We start from the raw sequence: 25620 nt of genomic DNA on the forward strand, positions 1-25620 counted from the left end.
TTGGACAAGCCCAGACTCAACTGTGACTCGCTCTGCTCCCTTGTTGTTTGTGATCTATGATATATGATATCAAAATATTTGAATAATCATGAGCTCGTTGATTCATTCTTTTCGTTCTTTTGATTCTTTTGATTCAATCTATACATTCTTTTGTTCTATATTTTAATGTGTTTTGTTCCATTCAATACACTCATCAAATGTCACTCCGGAGCCGCCAAAGATATCTAACGCGCTGCCGATTGTCAAATCCACTCTTCCCTTGCTACTCGTGTGGACCTTTTCCAGATCTTGTAGATGGCGTGCACCTCCCGCATAAGTCACAGGGATAGTACACCATTCAGCCAGTCTCGACACAAGTTCCTCATCAACGCCTTGTTGCAGGCCCTCTACGTCTGCGGCGTGGATCAAGAACTCAGCGCAGTATGGTTCCAACATTGAGATAGATGCTATGAAAGTGTCAGTGAGCCGACTACCAATCCGAGTTCAGTGCGGCAGAACATACCCTGGTTGATCTCCATCTCTGTGATGGTTTGCCAGCGGTCCATCGCAACGAACCATGTATCATCTTTTCTGCGGCAGCTCAGATCCAAGACCAGTTTTGACTTGTCACCACCCAAAGCAGAGAGAACTGACTCGAGTCGCTCGAGCGAGAATTTGCCTCCAGGGAAAAGGAATGAAGTGATGATCACCTATTGCCCGCATTCCACATGATTAGCGTCATCGGTCCTATGCTATGACGGAGCACCAGCAAACAAGTAGTGGGAGTAGAGACAAAGATTGCCCTTGATTCCTCCATTTTGTGCAGCACTAATCGAAGAAGAGTAGTCCATCAGGACTCTGAATGCTTACCTTGTCTGCACCTTGGTCGATCCAATATTGCGCATTCTTATCGGTAATACCTCCAGCGACTTGCAGACCACCCGGCCACGTCTTCAATGCCTCCTGAGCTGCCTCTTCATTTCCTGGTCCAAGCTTAACAACGTGCCCACCTCGCAAATTGTGCTTCTCATAGAGTTCAGCATAGTGGCTGGCCGGTAAGTTGGATACGTAGTTGGTTTTCAGATCTGAGGCCACCTGGCTGAGAGTGCCGCCCACAATCTGCTTAACCTGCCCTGAGTGCAGGTCAATGCAAGGTCTAAACTTGGTCATCTTTTCTGGCGAATTGAAGTAGAATGCATTCAGTGATGCTGTGTGAGTGGATAGAGGGGTGGCTTATCTTATCGCACGTGATTTGAAGCTCTCGTACAGCACGTGCTGATAAGGAGCACGTGATTATAATCTAACAATGATCGAAAAACTTTTGGCCGAGACACGAGCGGTTGATCCCACGACTTTGTTGCCTACACATTTCAATCATGGTTGTGAAGCGAAAAAGAGAAACCACGGTGGTTTCCAAGCCACAACTTAAGGAGGACAGCCCTCCTCCCGTGGACAATGCGCAGGACGTATTCCGCAGATTATTTGAAGCACAATTCGAGCCAATTGATTTGCCAAACTCTACCGCCAAACCTTCAGACCCCGAGGACAAAGAAAACGACGACGATGAGGGCTCTGATATCTCTGGATCAGAAGGCGATTGGGATGGGATGTCCGATGTCAGCGAGGAGAGCAACCAAGTCGAGGTGGTCGAACATACAGATACTCGCGCCGCACCAGCAGACAGAATGGATAAGAAGACTTGGAAGGCGTTTATGGTATGTGCCAGATCTTAATGCACTGGCTCTCTGTACTAAGACTGGAGATTGCAGAGTGGAAAAGTATTGTCCTCTATAGATCAGCCAAGCACCAACCCGGAACCTTCATCCAAAAAGGAGGAAGAGGAAGACTCACACGACGCTCTGAACCTCAAACACGATCTTGCATTACAACGACTACTCAAGGAGTCCCACCTTCTTGACTCTGCTGATGACCTTGCGCCCACTGGAAAGAACCGTTTGAAAGCTTTGGATATGCGCATGCAATCTCTCGGTGCCAAGACCTCGCTATATGCGCAAAAGAACATGCCCGATTCGCACAGACGAGGCATCAATGCCAAGGCCGCAACAAAGGATGATAAGCGGCGCCGAGAGGCGAAGGAGAACGGCATCATTCTCGAAAAGCCTAGCAAGGTAATCAAATCGAGCAATAGCGGACGCCGAGACCGCGGACTTGCAGGATCCTCCGTGGGCAAATTCGCAGGAGGTACCTTGAACCTGAACAAGGACGACATCGCTCGCGTTCAAGCTTCAGGGCGCCGTATGATGGGTGGTAGAGGCAAGGGCAAATCCAGAGGAGGCCGAGGAGGCGGTAGGGGTGGCAGAGGCGGCAAACGTTAAGGATTACAAAATTACGAAATGGGCTTCCACCATGTTTATGCTATCCTACTCATTCGTGCGGCACTTTCTACCTATGCTACTTGGTTGAGGACAAGAGCTTAATGGGTTCATGGTCCACATTATACATTTCACGGGTTATGCGCCACCACGTCGATCTCAGCCCGTATATCATCCTCGACGAGCCTTGTCACTTCAAGGCGCGTCCAAATAGGGTGATAATTTGGCATTCACTTTGTGGAGTTCCGAACCACCGCCTCCATGGTCTTGTCATTGATCTTAGGCATGAGTTTTCTGGAAATACCTGCTCCCTGTCTTTTCCTCCAGCATGCTTCGGGTCCAAGTCCATACTGGCGAAAGCTTGGTCAATCTATGCATTGATTTCTGGATGGATCACAAAGATTTGAGAACCCCAACCACCTACGCACGATGATATCAGCAAGATCTATCCATCCGGTGAGCGGCAGCTTCGTGGCTTGTGCACTTGCTTTGGCCTGCGCATTCGATACGATCGCCAATGCGGACGGCTTGGCTGTAATAGAATCCTCGCTTTGCTTTCTGACCCCAGCTGTCGTAGTTGAAATATTGCAGATGTGACATCTATTAATTGATAGAGATAATGAACAACTTCATGGTACATATATTTCTGGCAAATCGTATTGCTCGACACAATTTGTAAAAGCGGACCGGATCAATGAACAAAATGTCAAGTGGAGGGCTTTCTGGTATGATTAAATGCATCCATGTTGACTGCGTGGTCGACGATGGCCGCTTAGCGGAATATACATTCCGCTAACGACGTGCGTAGTAAATCTATACATGTAGCTAAGAACAATGTCATGGTAATACTCGTGGCCATGAACACCAGGTTTTTATATAGTTCTTAAGGGCAAACGTGGTAACGCTAATACCGAAGAAATAAAGCGCACAAGGTGCACATCCAATGCTCGATTCCTATATGAAGTAGACATCTACTACTGCATCGATACCATAAATGGGTGAGGATATCCATAGGCTCTTGCTACCTGAAACTCATCACTTGGTGATCTGAGAGATTTTGGAGTAATTTCCAGAATCGGGATGCTCACATATAGACCCAGGCAGTTTTGTAGAACCAGGGGCCTTATCTCTATAAAACCACCCCGGGTTCGGGTTGACTCCGGACAAGTTCCCTGGGTGTCGAAGTCACTACGGAGGAGGCTTACCCATGAATCTGGATCATGTTATGCCAAAAATTGGTCAAACAGCTCGCTTATTTCCAACCAAGGTACTCCGTAGACCTGCTAGAGATATCGCGTTGAATTCAAGAAATGCTGCGAGAAGTCTGAACCTCTCACGCCAGGTGCTCACTTTTGCGACGCCAAGAATGTCATCAAATGATACCACCGAATCCCATCGCCACGAGGCAGATATGTATACAAGCGGCAAACAAGCTTTTCTTGCAATATACATCCTAGTGCGATGCACTCCTCACGGAGCATGCTATGCTCCTCAACCCCCTACTCCATCGACAGGAGATATACATGTCCCCACCACAGCACTATCAAATCATGATCTCCATAGGAGCATCTCTGAGATCGACACGCGAGATCCATATGTTGACGATCAGGGGCGTACCGAGAGACCCTGTGTAGTCCACCCAGGTGATTTACATTCGGAGAAGTAGCCTCGTGAGTGTCTCGATCCACTGGGTCCATTCTAGCTCCGTTCTAGGCCTGAAAGCCAGATGCTAAGACGCTGTAGCGGGATTTAAAGAGATGGACCTTGAAACGTTTTTGTTAACAGAGGACCCCTCATGAGCCGTAGAGAATGATTGAAAGATTGATTTGGCAGACCATAAACAATGACGCGCTGGTGTGTCTTTTTCTCAGCCGGGCACATTCCTCTGGGAATATTGGGACATTCTTCATATTCGTGCAATTCGAGATCTTCCTGGGCGACTGAAGTCCGCCGAGAAAGCCAGGGGCTGCACCGGATCTGCAAATCCCCTGGTCAATGCGCGTGTTTATTGAAGCGCCACCCCAAATAGACCGGGCACAGCCTTCATGTGTTCGTAAGACAGAGTAGGAGATTTCAGATGATCGTCTGTTTCTGCTTAGTATTCTTTCTAAGACATTTATGGAGTACTCCGTACGGAGTAGCCAAATAGCGTTGGGCATTGCTGTTTCTGTCAGGGGGATCTGCCAGATCTACCTAAGGGCTGCGAGGAAATATCAGTGGACACAAACTATTGTTTCAAGAATTTGTGTACGAAATATCTGGTGTGAAATTCGAAATATGAGGGAAAGCCTGGAAAAGAATGGAATCTAGCATAGAGGGGCATGACGAGGCAAGAAATGTGATCCTGCAGTTCGTGTGAGAAGGCGAAAACGAATGACCGACCAGAGGAAGTACACATCAAAGATATAGTTGTATGATAGCAACGCCCTGGGCAACTTGTGTTGAGAATGTACGGAGTAAAGCACGGAGTATAAGATATATCAATTGACTTCTTTGGAAGACGCTTCTCGCCATTGCGAAGGTGGGGCCGAGATCTACCAGCTGTATCCTTCCAGATTCTAACAACAACCTACGCAGTATATCATGGGAACATCAGAGAACGTAAGTGCTTTACCAGATAGCGGTATACATATATTTACCATCTTTCAATGTTCTTGTCCAATTGCCCGAAGCCCAGTTCAATATACATCCACACATGGTCCTATAACAGAGACGGGGGTACCCGAGCACCTGGAGGATCCCGATACGGTGCCTCAGCAGTGCAAAGATACTCGTAGTATGAGGCCACCTTTGCCATGGAATCAAGATCTTGGCTTTGGGCAGCTGAAGTCTGTTCAAGTTGTCAAGATGGGAGCTCCAGCCTTACAAGGTGACCAGCCCTGTCCAGCCTTAACCGAGCTCATGGATGGCTCCGAGAGAGAGAAACTCCAGAGATCTGAAGCTCACGCTCCACTGTGAAATGATGAGCAAGTCAATGATCAATCGCAGGCGATGACGAGTTCTTAGCTACTCCGCAGGGGTCGTCGCGCGTGGCTTATCAGTGGAGTCCAATAGAAACACTAAATGCACTCCGTAAATTCGACATACCTAGCCAAGCCGTAGAAGGATATGCAAACAAATTTCAGGGGCAGCTTTTGGATCAGATCGACAAGTCAAGGACCGGCACCATTTGCGCACAGGACATAGTACGGAGTGCAACATGCTTACTCCGTAAAAACCGTTCGGCGTGTCGATCATCTGTCTAGCGCGAAGCTTTGCTCCGTCAGCAGCAAGGGCCAACATCCCCAAGGGGAATGCATACGTAATTCGGTGGCGCACTTTGTCCAATGATCTCGTCTAAAGTCAATAGTGCCCAGATTATATGACGAAGCTTGGCATTTAGGTGACAGATAGCTGTCGCAATGGCTGATATACAGCACGTGGAGTAATTGAAGCCCTGGAACGGTGAACCAGATTTCAAGTTTCCTTCTCTGATTGAATCATTCGCGCCAAGTTTTGACTTGAGAGCCCTAGTTGGACTTGCTGCAGGAACGGCTGATCATGCATCTCAAATGCTGCAAGACTTTCGGGGGGGGGGGGGTTCAGGGCACGAACGTTGTCGAGTACGGAGTAGATGGCCCGAGTGAGACCGTTCGAGTGTGAGACCCATCTCTTTCTTCCCGAGATGATTTCTCCGATCGAATATCCGAAGGGCTTGTGTGTTACACATGCTATGCCGATCGATCATTGTACACGCGTGTATGGGGATATGGAGCTCCGAAGGAATTTGAGTGGATCACACAATCTGCTCTATGAATTTAGGTATTATCACTATCCTCTATAGTGCAACTGTTCCCAACTGACTCGTGGGGGGGGAGCTTAGGAATGTGGTTTCCTTGGAGTAGACGTCAGCCATCGAGGGTTAGAGATAATACGGTAGATGCAAAGCCAATCCCACAAGAGGTAGACATCATTGTATACCTCACAGGCTTATGGGAATTTCAGATTAGATCCGCGAGTATTCCAGGTGTGGATCATGACCCGTACGTGTCAAATTGAGCGACACGGCGTTTGCCAGATCTGTCTGGTCCTTACCACTGCCCACTATCAAGGGGACTGTGTAGTGGTCCCCCTGTTCCAACCCACAGTGGATCACGTTTCGTTGACTCTGAGATGCATGGGATTATTTCGTATTTTCTTTTATTTTTGATTAAGCGCTATAGGGGCTGGTTTCTAGAATCGAGATACAAAAGGGAGCCTCCATTCCGGTTGTGATACCTTTGAATCTTCAAAGCCGTGCGGACTAGATGAATCAACGCTTTCGATCTTGATATATGCAGCTTCTTACATATTATAATAGAACTTCATCATGCCTTTATCACACTTCAGTTCGACCGAAACCCTCACAGAGCCCGGGGTCACAACGAAGTCGGTCACTTCCAGCCCTACCCTCGCCCCCCAGGATGAGAAGGATATTTCACTCCCATCGACGCCAGCACAGTCATTTAATCTTGAGGCCCAAGCCTCAATACCACCACCATACCATGTGTTTCCGCGATCTCGCAAGTTGCTGATGGTCTACATCGTCTCATTCGCCGCCATTTTCTCCCCACTATCTTCAAACATCTACTTTCCTGCACTCACAGATATCTCAGAGGTTAGCCCCCCCAACTGATAGGCCTGACTATTTCTTGCTAACGCTTACGTAGGAGCTCGATATCTCCATAGCTATGGCTACTCTGACCGTTACGGTATACATGATTGTCCAGGGTCTTGCCCCGAGCTTTTGGGGTTCTTTCTCGGATGTCTTGGGCCGCCGTATTATCTTCATTGGAACATTCTGCGTCTATATTATTTCTAACGTTGCCTTGGGCGTATCTACGAACTATGGTGAGCTCATGGCTTTCCGAGCCATCCAGGCCGCCGGAAGTGCAGCCACCATCTCAATTGGTATGCTAGATCCACCGACAATATCTCAAATATCCCACTAACCTACCTAGGCGCCGGCGTCATTGGCGATATTACCACCTCAGCAGAGCGAGGTAGTCTGATTGGAGTTTTTGGTGGTGGTAAGTAACCCGTTCCATGATCCATATGCCACATTCTAATATTATTCAGTGCGCATGTTGGGCCAGGGTATTGGACCAGTATTCGGTGGAGTCTTTACTGAATACTTTGGCTATCGATCAGTGTTCTGGTTTTTGGTTGTCGCATCTAGCATCAGTCTGCTGTCTATCATGACCTTCCTTCCAGAAACACTCCGTCCTATCGCCGGCAACGGAACTGTTCCTCTCAACGGCATCCACAAGCCATGGATCTTCTTTATCTTCGGACAAAAATACGTAAAAGAAGGCTCAACTCCTTCCGAAAAGAAATCAAAAGTCACCTTCAAGACTGTGCTAGCACCCCTCACTTTCCTCGCCGAGAAGGACGTGTTCATCACCTTGCTCTTCGGCAGCATCGTGTACACCGTTTGGTCAATGGTTACCTCATCGACATCCGCCCTGTTTGAAGAAAAGTATGGCCTCAACTCAATGGAGGTTGGCCTCACGTTCATCGGAAACGGTTTCGGATGCATGACCGGCGCCTACACAATCGGCTATCTGATGGATTTCAACCACAAGCGAACTGAGCGCGAATACTGCCAACAGCACAATCTTCCTCTTGACACTCGCATTAACTCCAAGAGCCATCCTGACTTCCCTATCGAATACGCTCGCATGCGTAATACTTGGTGGCTCACTGCCATTTTCGTTGTTTGTGTCGCTGTCTATGGAGTGTCTCTCGATACGCACCTTGCTGTTCCGATTATCCTACAATTCATCATTGCCTATGGCTCCACCGCTATCACCACCATCAACAGTGCCCTCATCATTGATCTTTATCCCGGTGCTAGTGCTAGCGCTACGGCTGTCAATAACCTGATGAGGTGTTTGATCGGTGCTGGCGGTGTTGCGGCTGTCCAACCTATAGTTGATGCAATCACTGCCCGATTTGCATTTGTTTTGCTTGCTGGCATTACCATTGCAATGGTTCCCCTTCTTATGACTGAGATGAAATGGGGCTACACATGGCGTCTTGAGCGCCAAGAACGTTTCCAAAAGAAGGAAAATTCGGTCTAAACCCACACGACTGGGATACTGGACACATTTGGACACATTGAGCAAAACTAAAAGGAAGAGAGGGTATAAAAGGCCTTCAAGCTTATCACGACTTGACGATTTGGGTTTTACTTGGGAAAAATCGGTGCATATATGGGTTCACTTCTTACTTGGCTCATATTTTTGGACATCATTTGTTTTCTTTCACTTGCATATATTTACTCACATAGAGACCAGAATTAACGGCTACCTTCGGGTAGGCTATCGCTTCTTGCATTTCTTCTTGCCAATCAGCCTGCTCTACTTCTCTAATTGTAAAATTTATATTGTTTATAGCGCTGTTACCAGCCCCTTGTTATACTCAATAGACTCGAATCTATCCCTCGCGCTCTAAATATATATCGATACTTAGCATTAGAAAATAGCAAATATATCATGACGTGGCCAAATATCAGATAAAGAGCTACCACGGGTTCATGACCTGTCAGAAACAAGGCATTGAGATAAATGGAGAAGCTGAGTGTTATAGACTACACGATGAATTCAAAAAAGCACAGTGTTCTCCATGATAGATACGCCACTATGTCAGCTCCTTGTTCTAATCCCTAAGTGCTGGTGTATCAGTGGCGAGTGTCGCCATCATCCTACATTGTATGCACAAGGTCAGTGCACTGCTTCAAGAACATATCAAGGGATTTAGAAAGCAACACTCACACGGCAGGGTACTGAGTACCTTCAATTCCAATTCCCTCAGCTAGGGTCCGAATTTCTTGTACCTCTTGATCACTCAAGTGAAGGTCTGCTGAGGCCGCGTTTTCGTCCATTCTAGCAGCCGACTTTGTACCTGGGATGGGGATGATATCTGCGCCTTGCGCGAGAAGCCACGCAAGAGCAACTTGCCCAGGGGTGGCCCGTCCGTGAGTAGTTTGATGAGCACTTGCGATATTTTCCAATGCGCTCAAGAGCTTTAAAATCTTCGGGAAGTTGTTCTCTGAGTACTTCGGGTAGAAACGACGTAGATCACCCTCGGGGATGTCTGCATAGGATCGAAACTGGCCAGCCAGGACGCCACGTCCAATAGGACTGTAGGCCACGATAGTTACGCCTAGCTCGCGGCAGGTTCTCAAGATGTCCGACTCCGGTGACTCGATGTCGAGTGTGAAGAGACTGTATTCCATCTGTAGCGCAGAAATAGGGTGAACGGCATGCGCCCGACGTAGTGTAGCTGCGGAACACTCTGAGAGGCCGAGATACCGGATCTTCCCTTCCCTAGCAACCCAGTTAGTCCATATAAATCAGGATTGATTCAGTCTGGTTGACCTACTTCTTCAGCTCCACCATAGCCTCGATGGTCTTTTCAATAGGTGTCACACCATCTACCCGATGGCAGTAGTAAAGGTCAATCGTATCAACGCCGAGTCTCCGGAGGCTTTTTTCACAAGCAGACTTAACATATTCAGGATCTGATCGAAATGTGTATCCTGCCTCGGGCTGGCGCTGGAGTCCAAACTTCGTACCTAGGAAAATGTCATTGCGCTTCTCAGGCCCAGATCGCTTGAACCATTCGCCGGCGACATCCTCAGTGTCACCATAGATGTCGGAGAGGTCCCAGAAGCGTAATCCTATGGCATGTGCATGCTCTAAAAGCGCCACTCTTTCGTCTAGGGTACCGCATGGCCCATAGACCCCACTGAGGCTCCCGAATCCGAGTCCGACGGCAGAGACTTGGGGGCCGTCTCTTCCTAAAGTGCACAAGGGTTCCATCTTAGATGCAGAATGGATGAATTGAATGTTTTATAGAGCCCCATTGGGTGCCAGGTGTATCTTGATATTTATATGTCACCGTATCATAAGCTGACGGTAACTGGTCTCACAGCCCGAATACGCAGCGTTAGAGACTATACCCGTTCGGTTGCCCGACAATGACCCCAAGCGCGCTGCTGGGGGCTGCTTGAACAATAAGAACGTGAGTAAAAGCTGGAGGGTACTTTGAGTATACCGTAGACAAAGAGAACTCCATGGAATAGGTTTGTTGTACACAACGTGGACGAGTCGCGGGGGATTTTCTGCCGAACCAACTGGCCGCAATGGCCAAAGCTTCAATCTGGTCTCCGTAGTCACTTCTCAATATCAACTCCCTTTCGCTATACTCCAGCAATCTACAGATGAGCATAGCCCACGAGTGAATCCTCACTATGGAATCCGCTCGAAGCCTTTACAAAAAAGACATTGATTTTGCAGCCTTAGCGCTGCAATCTCGCGACTTCGCCAAGCAGTGGGTGAACCAGTCTACCCTTTGATAGATGGACTAATGCTGATCGAATACAGGTTAAAACCAAATGGCCAATTGGACTTCAACGACCCAGCCGCGGTCCGGTAGGTTGAAGAACTCTCATGTCCCCCGTACCCAGAGTGGATCTGATTTCAACGATGTAGACAACTCACAACTACCCTCCTTCAACAAGACTTTCACTTGAAAGTTGAGATTCCGGAAGATCGACTATGTCCGCCGGTATGATTGTCGTGCAACTATAATATGATATACGTACTGACTTGGTTTCTAGGTACCAAACAGGTATGCCATGTTGAATGACAACTTGAGCCATGCCTGTGTCTGACATACAGGGTAGACTTAACTACATTCTCTGGATACAGGACCTGATTGACTCCACCGCTGGAGGGTTGCACGAGGGCTATGATCGAGAACGAGAAGTTGTCGGCCTTGACATGTACGTATCATCTACAACCATGAACCCAGCCAGAAATTGAGCTAGCTCGGAATTGTGTATTCTGACCAATTGCAGTGGAACGGGGTGCATCGGCATCTATCCTCTCCTAGGATGTGCCACACGGCCACAATGGAAGTTCATAGCAACAGGTTAAGTACTTGCGTCGGAGGATTTCTCGGCATCGACTAATCGACCAAACAGATATTGACCCGAATAACCTCCGCACTGCCCAGCATAATGTGGCACTGAACGACCTCAGATCCCGCATCTACGTCCTGCAGTCCGACCCTCAGGGTCCGATCTTCCCTCTGGGGAATATCCCTCAACAGACGTGGGTTTTCGGCCAGACCTGCTACAACCTCTGAACTGACCATTCACCAGTCTCGACTTCACTATGTGTAATCCGCCTTTCTATACCACGCGTGATGAATTAGTTCAATCCGCGGAGCAGAAGAACCGCATTCCCTTTTCCGTAAGTGTTACAGGCTTTTCGCTCCGAAAATTCACCCCTGTTTCACATTGTACCATGCTGAACGTGAACCAAGGCATGCACCGGCGCCGAGGTAGAAATGGTGACCAATGGCGGAGAAGTTGCTTTCGTGAAGAAGATGATTGAGGAGAGCCTCATGCTACGTGACCGGATCCAGTGGTACACATCCATGTTCGGCAAGCTGAGCAGTGTCTCCGTGGTTCTGGAGATGCTGATCAAGCACGAAAACAACAATTTTGCAGTCACCGAGTTCGATCAGAATGGTAAAACGAAGCGCTGGGCTGTGGCGTGGTCGTGGGGAAATAGAAGGCCTGCTATGGTAAGTACCATGGCATCATTCCCTTATTTTTTTTGCAGTTTTGATTTGATTGCCTTGTGTTAATTGCTTTTTCTAGAGTATCGCGCGAGGAAATCCAGGCTGTCCGAAAAATCTCCTGCCTTTCCCTGCAGATTACACATTTGCGCTACCCTCGGGGACGTCTATTGACACAGTTACTGCTACCTTGAACTCAGAACTCAACTCTTTGCCTTGGTTTTGGGCTTGGGATCAGACTCGTTCTTCGGGGACTGGGTTTGCCGCTGAGAATGTGTGGTCTAGACACGCTCGTCGGAAGATGAAACTTGCCGGAGAGGAGGGGGCTGCTAAATTGAAGGCGATTCCGGCGGAAGTGGCGCTAGGAGTGCGCGTCCAAATACGGCTGGCCCGGGGAGAGAAGCCAGGAGATCAAGTGGTGAAAGTCTTGGTGCGCTGGATTCAGGGCCTTGACAGCGTGCTGTTCGAGAGCTTCTGCGGGATGGTCAAGAGGAAGCTGGATTCAAAATGATTCCCCTGAGAAGATAACAAGTTTCTTTATAGATAGCTTTTATGAGGAAATGTCAAGAAATTTGAATAATGTCGAACGTGGTATATGACTTTTGTGACCATTGCACCTATGAGCGATCTAATCTCCATGATTCATAAACAGCATCAAGTTTTGTATATAGGACTAATTGCCGGTGACTTCAGTCTGCAACTCCTTCAGACGATCCCAGCCCTCCGATCCATCCCAGAATTCCTTGCCCTTACCCATGATTCCTCTCACGGCACTTCTGGCCTTGAATCGCCAGTCCCGGGCAACAAGCTCGGCCTCTTGATCGCCCTCAAGCTTCTGATCTTCACGGTCCATAGGACCGAACTTGGCGTATCCTTCCCGCACGAGCTTCTCAGTAGCCCGCACAACCTCAAGCCAGGGCTTCTCATCACCCATCTGGAAAGCACCCTGAGCGTTGGCGGCAATAGTAGCACGCCAAGCCTTCTCATGAGCCTCGAAAGCCTTGAAAGGCCGACCACGGAAGACCTCAACGCGTGCAACAATCAGCCACAGAACCGAAGAGTGCGTGATCAGCGGGACGACGTTCTGGTCGACAAGCGAGATAATCTGGCCGGGGATTGTACCGGTGCGAACAATCGGAGCCTCGGATGGATCATCGGTGCGGATGAGAAGAGCCTCGTACTCAAACGCCACGTTCAGGAAGTCAACGAGCATACCCAGAATCGGGACGTCAATGCACTTCTCGCCCTTCTTCGTGCCGAGAAGCTCGATGATGCGCTTCTGTGCCATGATCACCTCGCGGAACGGTGTCGCTGGCGGTGGGATCGATGCTGCCACTGTGAGGACATTGTCCCAGATGCGAGCGTCGGTGCCTTTGAGTTGCGCTGCGCGCTGGAGGGCGGAGAGAGCCTCGCGCTTGCGCTTGTGGGGGTCGACTTCGGCAGCGGAAAGCTCGCCGGTGGACTCGTCGAGGACTTCGGGGGTGGGCTCGGGTTCGGGTGCGCGCAGCATCGCGGCGGCAAGGTTCGACCAGGCTTGTCCGTCTGTGTCGTCGAGTTGCACGGTGCGGGTGAAGGTGTCGGTTGCTTCTTGCCATTTTTGGAGCTCGAGCTGCACGCAGCCGAGGGCGAACCATGCACCGTGGTTCAAACGGTTGATGTGCAGGCTCTTCTTGTAGGCGACCTCGGCTTTTTCGAGCTCGGGTGGTGTGAGAGTGAGGTAGTGGCGGGCCAGGGACCGCTGGGCGCGGGCGTATCGCTCCCCGGAGACCTCCCAGGCGCGCTCGTACATCTTTTCATCCTTGTCGATGTCTCCCATGATACAGAGCAAGCGTGGTGCGTCGGCTGGCAATGGTGATCGCTCCGGTCCCTCGAATTGCTCGTTCTCGTCGTTTTCATCAGGGCCGGTAGGCAGGTAAAGCTGGCGGCGGATGAGGTTCTTGGCCTTGCCTTCGCGCTCGGTGGCGGCATAGCAAAGGGCGGCCTCAGCCCACAGATGTAGTCTCTCGTAGATCTCAAGTGCGGTGCGGAGACCACCCAAATCAACCCAGCGCTTGGCAAGCTCGGCCTCGAGGCTCCACCGTGTTGAGAAGTTCAGAATCCAGATGTGTTCCAACCGGTCGGCGGCTGGAGCAGACTCAGACTGCTCAGGACGGGGCAGGAAAGTTGTAGGATCGCCCGATTCAGTTTGGGCTGCATCATCGCTAGTCGCGGTGTCAGCAATGACCTGATCCACCAACGCCTGCATCTGAAGCACAGCTCTCTCGACAGTACGCGAACGGTAGCCCTCTACCCTACTGCGGACCAGAAGGGCTTGGGTATAGATTTGCCAGTTGGAGCTGCCACCATCCAGGACTCTAGTCGCGTAGGGGTTTGTTTCCTCGCGGGTGAGACCGTTCTCAGGGGCGGTGTTGGTAATGGCAGAGGCGAGTGCGAGCAGAATAGCGGAATCAATAGGGCTGAGAATGGGCTGGTTGTTGGCATCAATAGCATCCAAAGCTGGCGAGACTTTGTCCTGGATTGCCAAGGATTCTTCGTCGGGCTTTTGGTCGGAGAAGGAGATAGCCTCGAGCAGGGTATCGTCGTTCAAGTTCAAGTTCTTAGGACCCGAGGGCTCCGAAGATTGTGATGTCTCATCGGCACTCTTGGCCAACACGACCAGCTGACTGATATCGCGGTCTTGGAACTTTGTACGCTTGCCCATCTTTCCAGTCAGCGCAAATTCGAACCTCCGCACCTTGGCCGCTTGATCAATATCTGCCCGTGCCTTGACGTCGAAACCATGGTGTGTGTGGATAATGGCCCTTTCCAGCAGGAACCGACTCCTCTCGTCTGAACTCAATTCAGCCTTGTCCAACACCTCGACATCCTTGTAAATCACATCCTGGAGTGTACTCGTGACCTCCGACAGCATCTTTTGGTGGAGGAAGTTGGTGCGCATACGCGCTGTCTTTACCGCAAGGGGACCATCGTTGCTCGCATCGACCAACAGAGCCTTGGCGACGGCGAACAATTCGGGGTTGGGTGTGAGCTTGTAGGCGGCTTCTCCGTCCACGGTTAGGTCACGGATGATCTTCGCCCGCACAGTCTTGAGGGTTGTGGATTCGGTTCGCAGGGATGATGGGAAGACAGCCTCAGCCGAGCTGAATTCGAGAGGAGGTCCGGTGACATTGGATTGCAGGAAAGCGAACAAGGCGGCCAGGCCGAGGTGCAGGATTTGCGATTGTTTTTGTTCGGCAGTCAGATCATCGCTGGTTTGGAGAGCGGCGCGGGCCTGGTCGGCAACGAAGGTGGTGTATGAGACCTCGCCACTTGCGACCTGTACAAGGGATTCATTGGAGGCATCGTGGCCTAGCACCTTGTGAGAGAGGGGCAGGTCGAGGATCGGAACGATGTTGTCTGACGTCAATCGGATGGGATCGTAGCGGCTTTTGAGGGGGGATGCGGCATCATAAATGCTGTCCAGATCGGACGGGTACGCAGGTGATTCAGCCATGTCAAATGTTAAATCCCTCCAGTAACCTTGAAGTCGAGAATGTGCCCCGCGATCTTTTTCGATTTTTCTGGTTATCGATAGTGTGTGGATAGCAGATGTGCGTGGTCTTTAGATAAAGCGTGTTCTGTTTCCAGGAACCGGGCTATTGCCACTCTGCTTATACGCAGCTCCACTGTGATGCTCGGCCTTTCTGCGGGTTTCCATCTCTCAGTTTGTCTTATAATTTTACCTTCTAGTGCTATCAAAGTGCTAAGGGCTGCGGAGTTTGCAACTGTCTAGTTGTTTCTTAGACAATAATAAGGTGTCTAGGTGGTATACCTACTTATGAGGCAATCCAATGGCACAGAGTTATCGTTATATTCGGGGAAGATTGAGTAACTCAGTATAGACCTCCACATGGGCAGTCGCATTGAATTTTAAATCCGGACACACTCAGCCTTTAGATGCTCTAGAATGAGTCTTGAATGCGCAACTCCTTATAGCACACACAGCTATCTCTTAATCAAACCGACTCAACGAGACGCATGTGCATGATCCTTAAGAATGCGATTCAATCCCTCTCGCTGCACACAACCCTCAAAATGGAAACTCCTCGCCAACTCTTCCAAATCCTTCTCACTGCTTCCACGAAACAGCTCAGCAAACTCATCCACAAAGGAAGCCGCCAAGAAAGTGTAAAACACATTGCGCATGACATGCAACTCCGTATTCCACGATGTCGGATAAGTATCCTTCGCAGTTGGACTAATGCGGTCAATCCAATCAATCAAAGGCCTCATAGCAGCCTCAGGCTCAGTCGCAGGACGACGACCCCATTTATCCAGCCAGAACTCCCTCTTCTTATCCAAGAATGGCTTGAGTGTCTTGTTCCATCTGCTTTCGGGGTTAGTGTAGATCATACCCTGCAGACCAATGTCTTTGTAGAGCCAGATTGACCAGCTGATATTATACTTGTCATGAATGCGCAGCTGGTCGCCGAGGAGATTGTACCGCTCCTGGTTGATACTCTCGCACTCGAGGTCGAATGCCGGGTCCGCGTAGACGGGGCCAAACTCCCCGTTCCAGACGGGGGTTTTGTTCGCGCTCATGAATTGTGCTTTGCGCAGGTAAACCTGTTCAAGACGCTCTTTTTGTTCGGTAGTGCCTTTGTACCGATCTCCTGTAGGGAAACCCATTGACTATCGTGGTGAGATGGTATTAGAACAGTCCAGCCACGTTTCACAGGGGAAGGAAAAGCTCACCGAGTAATCATGCATGGCATACACGCAGTTAGGTAACACTGTATCGAACCCTTTCCATTCCATCGCAAATGTGTTCCCATCCAGCCACAGAATATGATCTGGATCGATCTTGCGAATCGCCTTCTCAATACGAGTGTAGAAAGCAGGCAGTCGCACATGTTCGGGATCACACGGTTCATTGAGCGGATTGTACCCAGCAACCCAAGGATTATCTCTATATCTGGTGACAATCTGCTCCCAGAGCCAAACTGTCCGGTCTTGGTGATCCTTATAGTCCCAGAAAGCGGCATATCCAGTAGGATTATCGGAGTGCCAGTCAGGGTTCTGGCCACCGGGGACGGCATGCATGTCCAGGATGGTATAGATTCCATGTGCTGCGCACTGTACAGTAATTGGAATTAGTTTGTTTCCCGCACACGAATCAGTAATTCTGCAAGCATATAAAAGAACTAACCAGATTGACCACTCGATCCAGGTGTTTGAACCCCGATTCCTTCAACACTCGGGGATTCATATCATCCTCGAAGTGCCGGTAGTTAAAAGGCAAACGCAGACAATTCAATCCGAGCTCAGCGAAGAATCTAGCATCGGCTTCTGTGAAAAAGTACTCGAGCCATTTGTCGAAGAAGAATTCGTATTTCTCTTGTCCCAGGACTCGGCGCATGGCAGCGCGGTGCTGGGCTTCGTGACCTGCGAAACCTGTGATGAAATTCTCCATGCTGAAGGATAAATGTTAGTTCGTACACAGGGGACTGCTGAAATTGACCGTCCACATACTTCATCCATCCTCCGAGAGCAGCTCCTCGCATCACAACCCCATCTCCATTCCCATCAACGATAGTATCGCCCTTCACACGTAAGAAGCCGGTAGCCATGATAGAGGTTTGGCAGTGGCTATTGTCAAAGATATAAAGATGCCTGTATAAGGTTCCAGACGAGACTATAAGTACTTCACCTCTACAGCAGGCTATTTATCCAAAAGCCCGACAACCCAAACGCGGGGGCATGGGCTAAATGCCCAGCCGAGCAACTGACAGGATGGGGGACTTCAAGCCACCAAGCCTCGTCAGAGTAGCCCTCTTGACCGGCTAATTTCACATTTAGCCTGTACCACATCCAGACAAGAGAAAGAACCCATCAAACAAATGTACAAGAATTGTATTTCGTCGCATAAATAACATGTGCCAACGGGCATGGGTCCATGCCACCAGGGTATTTGTATCATCACAATTGAAGCAACGCCGAAAAAGCCGCCCAAACGCTCAGAGAATAATGCACACTTCAAGGCTAGAACTACCAGTCCTGCCCACGATCTCGCATCAAGATCTCAATGGCCTCGTCCTCGGGAACGGGATTATCATTCAGTTCCTTGACACATTGTGTCAGCCCTTCCGCGGCTTCATCTACCTGCTCCGCCGTCCAGCCTGTGCACGCCATGACCATGCGACGGTAGTTCTGGCCAAGAACTGCGTTCTTTGCTTTCAGGCCATCGACTTCGGCAAGTATACTTCCATTAAATTCTTTATAGCAGTGGGCCTGGCGCCGGAGAACATCTGTTGCTGGGAGTGTATTCAGGAAAGCAATTTGCTGTTCTGAGAACCCGGATGCTGGACTGAAGCCATCCGGAAACAGAGTGTCAAAGGTCGCAATATCAACTCCAGAATCTCGGTCGGCATCACCCACAATAACCGTTCTCGTAGCGTCTAGTCCCGGTGTGTTCTGCGCTGTAATCAACAGGCCCTCCGAAGAACGCTCTAGATTTTTGATGCGCCGATCAAGTTCCACACGCTCAGAACTTTTGCGTCTAAGATCGTCATATTGTTTCTGTTCGATCTGCCGCGCTTTGGCGGATTCGCGAATCTTTGTGTGCCAGTGGTCGAAACTTTCTTGCTTTTTGGTCAAGCTAGAGGCCAATTCTCGGTCAATTCCTCCGAGTGTCTCCTCAACCATTGCGCTAATTTGGGACATTGCCGCTATTTATGGTGTTAATTAAAAAAAAAAGAAAACGAGACAGGCAAAAAGAACCTACCATCGAGAATCTCTTTCTTCGACTTTGCCAATTGATCAATGAATGTGTCATTTCGATTGGCCGCTTGTTGAGATTGGGAGTTTCCATCGACCATATCGACACCCACACCGTAATCTGCAGGCCGAAGGCCAGTATGGTTTGGAATGTGAGGATCAGCACCGACTTCCAAGAGTTGCGGTACAAGGACGGAACGGGCACGTCCCGCCAGATTGAGGGCCGTGTCGCCCTGATCATCGCGGAGATTGACAATTTCAGAGATAAACCGCCCCAGAGAGATAACTTCGCCGCTCGAGTTGCCGTTTGGTGCATGGTCGCCGTTTGCAGTTGGCGCAATACCGCCATGTCGTACAATGAACTCAAGAAGGGCTTCCAGGTAGTGCTTTGCAGAAACATGTCCACCACCACCAGTAGCAGCCATCATGGCGATATGATGCAGAATAGTACGTCCGCTATAATCGACCATGTCAATAGTAGGGGCTAGCACCTGCAGCAACCGCGGGAAGCTCCTATAATCAAGATTGTTCCGAGTTCCCACAGACTTCTGCAGCGCTGTTTCTCCAGCACCGTTCACTCGCGATATGCTTACACCCTTGGCTACCAGTGCGTGGAGCAGTGGCATGCGTGCAAGCATTGCAGCCCAATGCAGGGCATTGTTCCGGTACTCGTCAAGAGGAATTTCAAGATCATCCCCAGTCAGCTGTACCAAGGCTGGGTGATTTGAAAAGTCTTTCGTGCGCTTGTCAAGGAACAATGTCATTATAAGTTTCATCCTCTGGAACCTCTCCGGGGTAGAAGCAGGCGCCAAGGACTCGATTCCGCGCTTTGAGCCATCATCCATAGGAGGGGGAGGAATATCCATGTCTTGGTAGAAGGAGTCATTAGGTTCTGTCGGTGTGGCGTCATGCATGGATAAATTAGATGGTTCACGTGCGAGGCCGATAGATGGACCATGGTGTGAAGTAGAGCGCATGCGTTTGCGTGGGGGTTCCACAAGATCCTCGTTGTCCTCTTGCGGCTGGTATCGATTTTGCAGACTTCCGAATCCACTGTCAGACATGCTGTACATGCTCTGCTGGCTGCCAAACGGATGCCCAGATTCCTGGCTGCTCATTTGCTGCGAGGGCTTGCGAGCCATACTAGGCCGGCGACTGTTAGAGCTGGGAGAGTCGAAGCGTGCCTTGCTGAGAGCATTGACGGCGGTAGCAGCGGTACGTGAGATGTTTTGGAAGAACGTGCCCTGCTGCGGCTGCGATGCGCTGCGATTATCACCGCCATTATAAAGCCGTTTGCGCTGGGCTGCCATTGCTTGTTCTTTGGTGGGTGTATCTATCGTTCCATGGGCAGGGGCCCCGTCGGGGTTCATATCATACTCCAGCAATGGCCGGAGTGATTCTTCAACGTGGTACTCTCTGCACAGTTCGACGCCCCGTTGATAATTGACCCAAGTCCCCTGGTATTTCCCGTAGCCGCCTTGTACCTTCTCGTGTTCACCAGCCGCAATTTCCTTCTCCAGGGTTTTCGTTCGTCTCGCTTTCACAACACCTGCGACTTTCAAAATTTGTGTGGCATTAAGCCAAGAATCGGACCGACGCTTCATCACAGCAACCCCGTTCATTTCCATCTCGTAGACGGCGATATTCGAGTAAACAGCCTAGTTAGAGGCAAGTCAGCATCATACTCTATGGGTGATGAATCCAGACCACGAACTCGGTAAATCTGCGGCTTATACTCCTCCTGAAATGACATTACAGATCCGTAGTCGTTGGACCCATCGTATCCACTAAAGCTTCGCGAGAGTCCATTGGTGTAACCGAAGGAGGACATCTGCGATCCTTTCGGAGGCGGAGGAGTGGCGCGAGGGGTGGACGAGAGGGATTGGGAAGCATTCAGCATATTGTAGGCCATTCCATTTGACCCTGTACTGCCTTGTGAGTATGACATGCTTGTCTTTGCCGAAATGTCAGCCTACAAATCGGGCAATAATTGGGCAGAGTTCCAAGGGGAGGATACCAGATGCCGATTGGAATGACGCGAGCTCAAGGAGGCGCGTGGCTAACCCTCTGGAGGGAAACCGCAGGCCAGACCAAATACCATTCAAGGCCACAAAGCGACCAATAGGAAGTTGTTAACCGATATATCAAGAGATATGAAGATCCGAGGCTCAATAATGCAAGGCAGGACAAAGTTCGCGGGGTTTGGTGAGAGAGACTGCGAAAATGGCGCGTCGGAGTTCCCGTGACACGCATTTCGCCAAGGTTTTCGCGTTTCTCCGTTTTGGGCCATTTTCTCTTTTTTTTCCCATCCGATTGCAATAAAATGAGATCATCGTCCTGATGGCCGGTCCACAAGTTCAACATTGGCTGCACAATCTCTCAACACCACAGCAATGGCGCCATTTATTTCGCGCTACGCTGCGCGAATGTACCTACCTTCCTGACCCGATCGCTCGCACCTACATGAAAGATCATATCATCTCCCGATACCGCGCTGTTTCCTCCCGTTCCAACAAGGCTGGTCCTCAAGTGGTGCACGCAGCAAGAAATGCGTTATCGGTGCTGCGGCGAGCAAATGAAGGCTACTCACGTCCTCTTGAGAAGGTGTTATTTCTGTCATACGGCCGCACTGGGAGACGGCGACATGAGTTGCTCGCCAAGTTGTTAAAGCCCGAAATACCGAATGACTCCGTGGATTTGAAAAGGCTACTTGCTCAGCCTGCTGAGTTTGATGATGGCTGGGAGCCCCCGGCGATTGTGAAAAGCCTCGCAGCTTCTCAGATGCAAAACACAGTGGTCGCAACCGCCCGCGTCAGGCCTGTGATCAAGAACTTGGAACCCTCGATTCCCTCGCAAGATAGCTGGGGCAAGGAAATAGCCAAGTCTCGGAAGAGGAATATTCGGAAACGATGGTACAATACTACATTGAACAACCTCCTTCCACCCTTGCCAGAGAAGGATCTCCAGATTCTGGATGGACTTGTTTCAGGGACTGTACCATGGGAACCTGTCAAGCGGAGAAAGGTAAACCCCCAGATCGCCCCGGCCAAGTCTGAGGATGAGCTCTTCACGTTGCTAGCCAGAGGCCCCAAGAAGGGTAAAACTTTCACTGAATATGCCAATGGTCGACCACACACAATTACAACCAGATTCATGCGCCGTCAATGGAGACGTCTATCCGCTCTTGTGCCGCGACAGTACTGGAACCCGATATCACAAAAATGGCGCTTCATATGGGACTCGCCAAAGGAAGTTCCCAGACTGTCTGTTGATCTAGATAATAGTATTGACTCGGCGATCTACTTCAACCCGCCAACGGCGCCGAAGAAGAATCAGACCAAGGCACCCCGAGCCCCCCAATAAGATGATATCAACAATATAATAATACACTATTTGGAACTCAGTTGGGTCCCTGACATGTCGATATCTAATTTATCTGGGTAGAACCAACATCTGTATCTATGGGAACACCATCAAGGCAAAATATTACTACGGGGCACACTCCAAAGTCAAAAGTACTCGGAAATTTCAACAAATGAAGTTTGTCCATGATCTCAATAAGAATACAAATGCATAGCATAAACATAATGCATCAAGCTGTCCAAACCAGCTTGGGAGAAGCTAAAAGCAGATCGCATGCCACTGGCACGGAACAATCAACAAGAGAAACAGCAGGCGGGGTATACAAAAATCAAAGGGTAAAATAAATCACTGCCACCCATCAAGCTGGCGTAGCGATCCCGAAAGCGAACCTGATTAGTCGCTGTCAGAGCTGGAGCTAGAGCTGGAGCTGGAGCTAGATCCCTTGCGCTTGTGCTTCTTGTCCTTCTTGTCCTTCTTGTCCTTCTTATGCTTCTTATCTTTCTTGTGCTTCTTGTGTTCCTTGCCACTATTCCACAATATCAACAGTCAGTCTCAGTCGCAACAGGAATCAAAGAAATCAAACACAGTGCCTAGGAAGACTCACATCTTATCGGATACCATATTCGCACCGACGGCACCCAAGACGGCACCGCCCGCAGTACCGAGGAAGCCATGGTGGAGCTTATTGCCCATGAACCCACCAGCCGCACCACCAAGCAGTGTCGACCCAAGACCCTTGTCACCCTCCGGTCCTACAGCGCCGGGCTGTCCTTGCTGGTGCTGTCCTGGAGCCGCGCCACCGTAGTATGACGAACTTTCGCCACCTTGTGGGTACTGCTGTTGCTGGGGAGGGTAGGGCGAGTGGCCGCGGTCCTGCGGCGGCTGTCCATATCCTGGACCACCTTGCTGTTCGTATTGGCCCTGCTGCTGATACTGCGGGTCATATGCCTGGTATCCTTGGCCGCCCTGTTGACCATAAGCTCCAGGCTGTTGGCCATATTGGGGCTGGCCGTAACCTTGCTGGCCCTGCGGAGAAAGGTCAGTTACATGTGTCTGTAACACGAGTACGAGAACAAAGTTCAACGAGCGCCATGGAGCTCCGTTCTGTACAACGCTTGGGATGTGCTTTGTATAAACTCACCTCTGGGTAATGGCCCTGAGGGGGGTAATGTTGCTGACCCTGCTGATCATAGTAACCAGCACCGCCGCCGTATTGGTTTTGAGGAGGACCACCGTAGTGCGACATCTTGAGGAATGACGAGTTGAAGTGTTAAATGTTAGGACAGTTATAGATAGGAAGAATTAGAAAAGGACAGAGACGAGGGGCTGCTCTGACAATAAATACACGGAATCAGCGGGACCCGCGGGGCTGAGCGGGAAATTGAGCACCGCCTCATGGAGTTTCAGATCAACACAGCCTCCTCTGTTGACGGTGGCTTAACCTTTTTTAGTCGACTCGAGTATCCAATAGGTTTCTATATCCTTCTGTTTGTGGATCTTGGATCTTTCGGTGGCATTTGCCACGATGTTGTTGTACATCTACCGCCAACGCCAAGACCCGTCACCCCGCAGTTGATGGGCTGCAAGGAACAGCGTAGAGAAGGACCTCGGCATTCTTAATTTGCTAGTTTCGGGTTTTAGAGGAGGCTTGACAATGAAATCTCTACAGAGGTGCTCTAGACTAAGAAGGTTATATAGCAAACCCCAGTTTCTTGTCAGTGTTGGAAGATATATAAATAGTATCCCCATATTGTTTGTAGCAACAAACAACGGCAACAATCAGAAAGCATGTCAGATTTCAGCAGGTGGCTCTTAGCTGTCCGGGTCAGATTGCTCATATATACATGTAGCCTTGGAGATATTAAACGGATAGATATACATTCAGCCATAAGATGGATACAATTCTCAAGAATTTTCCTGCTGTTAGGATGTGAAGCTGGGCATTGGTTATTCTGACGAGTATGTATGTTGACCCCGAGTTGGTATACCATTAGCAATGGGTTGCTACATGTAACATGTGGTCGTAGATATCTTAATACCTGGGTAGTTAAGTTCGGCTTCCAAGGAGGTTCTCTGTTCGCTCTGAATATTCCATATTCAACCAAGGACGTCTCCACACCGGCAAAAGGCTAGGATGGCTGCAACGAAGTAACAATACTAGCTTCGGACAACTTATCAAGTTGGCTTGCAGCTGGCATCAGTCATCTCCTAGCAAAGTTGGTCGGTTCGCGAAGAGGTTGTCGGCGTGGGCATAATGCATTGGAGGTATAAGCTGCTGCGTTCTACTGGCATATGTGTTTGTGTTCGTAAAATCTTGGCGTGGAATCTGGTCGGACATCCGGATCGGGGGTAGATACAAGATGTTCGCAATGATTTACGACAAACCTATGGAGTAGACGCTTATGAGTTCGATAGCATTGCTTATATGAACTCTAGATGCGGAGTACCACCCGGGATGTATCAATATGGGCTTCAGAGTGACCGATTTGGTAGACCAAATACTAGGGTGTCACCAAGAGTCTCTTTTGCCCAAGTGAAGCAAAATAGTACGATTTTTCGTTGGGATTTCCATATTCAATATGAAGATCACCGGCTGTGGAGCGGGTTACTAACGAATTTCCTATCCACCCCTGTATTTCCGAAGAGTGGAGTCGCTGGTGGGCATATAATTTCGGAGCACCATTAGCATCAGTAGGCAATTCAAGGCAGCAAAGGATCCAGCCCGAAGGATTCCACCGAAAAATGTGCGTGGGCAGCCAAGCATCCGAGCGCGGTAACGAGAAGCTTTCTTGCCAATAGCCTGGCATTTATTGGCACTGCAGCCAAGAAAAGGCGTATACACCTGGCATCTCGGATTTTGTAAGTTTGAAGATTTGAAGATGCCGAGGAAAGACAGACATCCATTGTCCTCCTTAAAACATTCAGGACGAGAATAGATCTATATCCCGCGGACCGTGGAGATGAACATGACCACGCACTGTCCCCTCCGCACATCCCCCAAGCCACCGAAGGCTATCCAAAGTCTTACTTCAAAGAAGCCGCGCTGCCAAGCTTCTACCCCGGCTGAGTCTCGGCAGAGTTAGTTTGAGGGGTTGTGCTTTCATGATTTATAGAAGAATTGTGTAGGGTCTTGTATGAAGCAGCATAAATATAGCATGTATAGGTACTCTGTGACAGACAGGTTTGCGCTGCATTTGGGTTTTGCTGTTTTGCCCAAGGCGGTTGTGGCGGGACTACCTATACGGGGTATCCCCGACGCTCTTTTCATTTTGTTGATTCTGTCTCTCAAACTCCACACCCCACCACTGGGCAGATGTCGATCCAGAGTTGGTCATCGCTCGGGTGAAAATACCACATCAAGATGACAATGAAGACAATCCGTGCTGCCTATACTGATACCATCCGTAGATGTTGGGACTGACAACCTGCATACAGCGATCCTTTCAGCTGACCTGCAAAAGCACCGCAGGCCGGAACAGAGCCAAAGTTCTCGGCTAAAAAGGGCAAAGCCTAGCGGCGATATGAACCAATCTAGAACCCAGAACAGGACACCCTGTTTAACAATGAACAGGTGCTT

At 49.7% G+C, this 25620-nt stretch overlaps 11 protein-coding genes across 11 annotated transcripts; 4 read left to right on the plus strand and 7 right to left on the minus strand.

The window, feature by feature from the left end:
- Positions 1–162: 162 nt before the first annotated feature.
- N7457_001383 (1-(5-phosphoribosyl)-5- ((5-phosphoribosylamino)methylideneamino)imidazole-4-carboxamide isomerase HIS6) lies at positions 163–1149 on the minus strand (the record flags this gene model as incomplete). Its single annotated transcript, XM_057172429.1, has 3 exons — positions 163–446; positions 503–689; positions 850–1149. 3 exons carry the CDS (start codon positions 1147–1149, stop codon positions 163–165), a joined length of 771 nt encoding a protein of 256 aa, XP_057036332.1.
- A 206-nt stretch (positions 1150–1355) lies between these two features.
- Positions 1356–2315, plus strand: N7457_001384 (uncharacterized protein; the record flags this gene model as incomplete). Its single annotated transcript, XM_057172430.1, has 2 exons — positions 1356–1694; positions 1749–2315. The coding sequence occupies 2 exons, from the start codon at positions 1356–1358 to the stop codon at positions 2313–2315; spliced, it is 906 nt and encodes a 301-aa protein (XP_057036333.1).
- Positions 2316–2542: 227 nt separating this feature from the next.
- Positions 2543–2912, minus strand: N7457_001385 (uncharacterized protein; the record flags this gene model as incomplete). Its single annotated transcript, XM_057172431.1, is given in 3 exon segments — positions 2543–2606; positions 2617–2682; positions 2797–2912. 3 exon segments carry the CDS (start codon positions 2910–2912, stop codon positions 2543–2545), a joined length of 246 nt encoding a protein of 81 aa, XP_057036334.1.
- A 3748-nt stretch (positions 2913–6660) lies between these two features.
- Positions 6661–8413, plus strand: N7457_001386 (uncharacterized protein; the record flags this gene model as incomplete). The annotated part of the gene is made up of 4 exons (XM_057172432.1): positions 6661–6948; positions 7001–7241; positions 7292–7360; positions 7410–8413. 4 exons carry the CDS (start codon positions 6661–6663, stop codon positions 8411–8413), a joined length of 1602 nt encoding a protein of 533 aa, XP_057036335.1.
- Positions 8414–8990: 577 nt separating this feature from the next.
- On the minus strand, positions 8991–10156 carry N7457_001387 (uncharacterized protein; the record flags this gene model as incomplete). The annotated part of the gene is made up of 3 exons (XM_057172433.1): positions 8991–9036; positions 9107–9661; positions 9717–10156. 3 exons carry the CDS (start codon positions 10154–10156, stop codon positions 8991–8993), a joined length of 1041 nt encoding a protein of 346 aa, XP_057036336.1.
- Positions 10157–10587: 431 nt separating this feature from the next.
- N7457_001388 (DUF890 domain protein) lies at positions 10588–12435 on the plus strand (the record flags this gene model as incomplete). Its single annotated transcript, XM_057172434.1, has 9 exons — positions 10588–10667; positions 10721–10768; positions 10829–10896; positions 10995–11121; positions 11197–11270; positions 11323–11452; positions 11503–11593; positions 11667–11930; positions 12007–12435. The coding sequence occupies 9 exons, from the start codon at positions 10588–10590 to the stop codon at positions 12433–12435; spliced, it is 1311 nt and encodes a 436-aa protein (XP_057036337.1).
- A 162-nt stretch (positions 12436–12597) lies between these two features.
- Positions 12598–15417, minus strand: N7457_001389 (uncharacterized protein; the record flags this gene model as incomplete). The annotated part of the gene is made up of 1 exon (XM_057172435.1): positions 12598–15417. The coding sequence occupies one exon, from the start codon at positions 15415–15417 to the stop codon at positions 12598–12600; it is 2820 nt and encodes a 939-aa protein (XP_057036338.1).
- Positions 15418–15929: 512 nt separating this feature from the next.
- N7457_001390 (glycoside hydrolase family 5 protein) lies at positions 15930–17533 on the minus strand (the record flags this gene model as incomplete). The annotated part of the gene is made up of 4 exons (XM_057172436.1): positions 15930–16595; positions 16659–17039; positions 17113–17377; positions 17436–17533. 4 exons carry the CDS (start codon positions 17531–17533, stop codon positions 15930–15932), a joined length of 1410 nt encoding a protein of 469 aa, XP_057036339.1.
- A 418-nt stretch (positions 17534–17951) lies between these two features.
- On the minus strand, positions 17952–20781 carry N7457_001391 (putative APSES transcription factor (MbpA); the record flags this gene model as incomplete). The annotated part of the gene is made up of 4 exons (XM_057172437.1): positions 17952–18631; positions 18688–20338; positions 20395–20652; positions 20779–20781. 4 exons carry the CDS (start codon positions 20779–20781, stop codon positions 17952–17954), a joined length of 2592 nt encoding a protein of 863 aa, XP_057036340.1.
- A 239-nt stretch (positions 20782–21020) lies between these two features.
- Positions 21021–22043, plus strand: N7457_001392 (uncharacterized protein; the record flags this gene model as incomplete). The annotated part of the gene is made up of 1 exon (XM_057172438.1): positions 21021–22043. The coding sequence occupies one exon, from the start codon at positions 21021–21023 to the stop codon at positions 22041–22043; it is 1023 nt and encodes a 340-aa protein (XP_057036341.1).
- A 393-nt stretch (positions 22044–22436) lies between these two features.
- N7457_001393 (putative glutamine-serine rich protein MS8) lies at positions 22437–23289 on the minus strand (the record flags this gene model as incomplete). Its single annotated transcript, XM_057172439.1, has 3 exons — positions 22437–22569; positions 22648–23069; positions 23185–23289. 3 exons carry the CDS (start codon positions 23287–23289, stop codon positions 22437–22439), a joined length of 660 nt encoding a protein of 219 aa, XP_057036342.1.
- Positions 23290–25620: the final 2331 nt, after the last annotated feature.

Source organism: Penicillium paradoxum (genome assembly GCF_028828445.1).
Source record: "Penicillium paradoxum strain IBT 22861 chromosome Unknown utg000002l_segment0_segment0, whole genome shotgun sequence".
Taxonomy (NCBI): domain Eukaryota; kingdom Fungi; phylum Ascomycota; class Eurotiomycetes; order Eurotiales; family Aspergillaceae; genus Penicillium; species Penicillium paradoxum.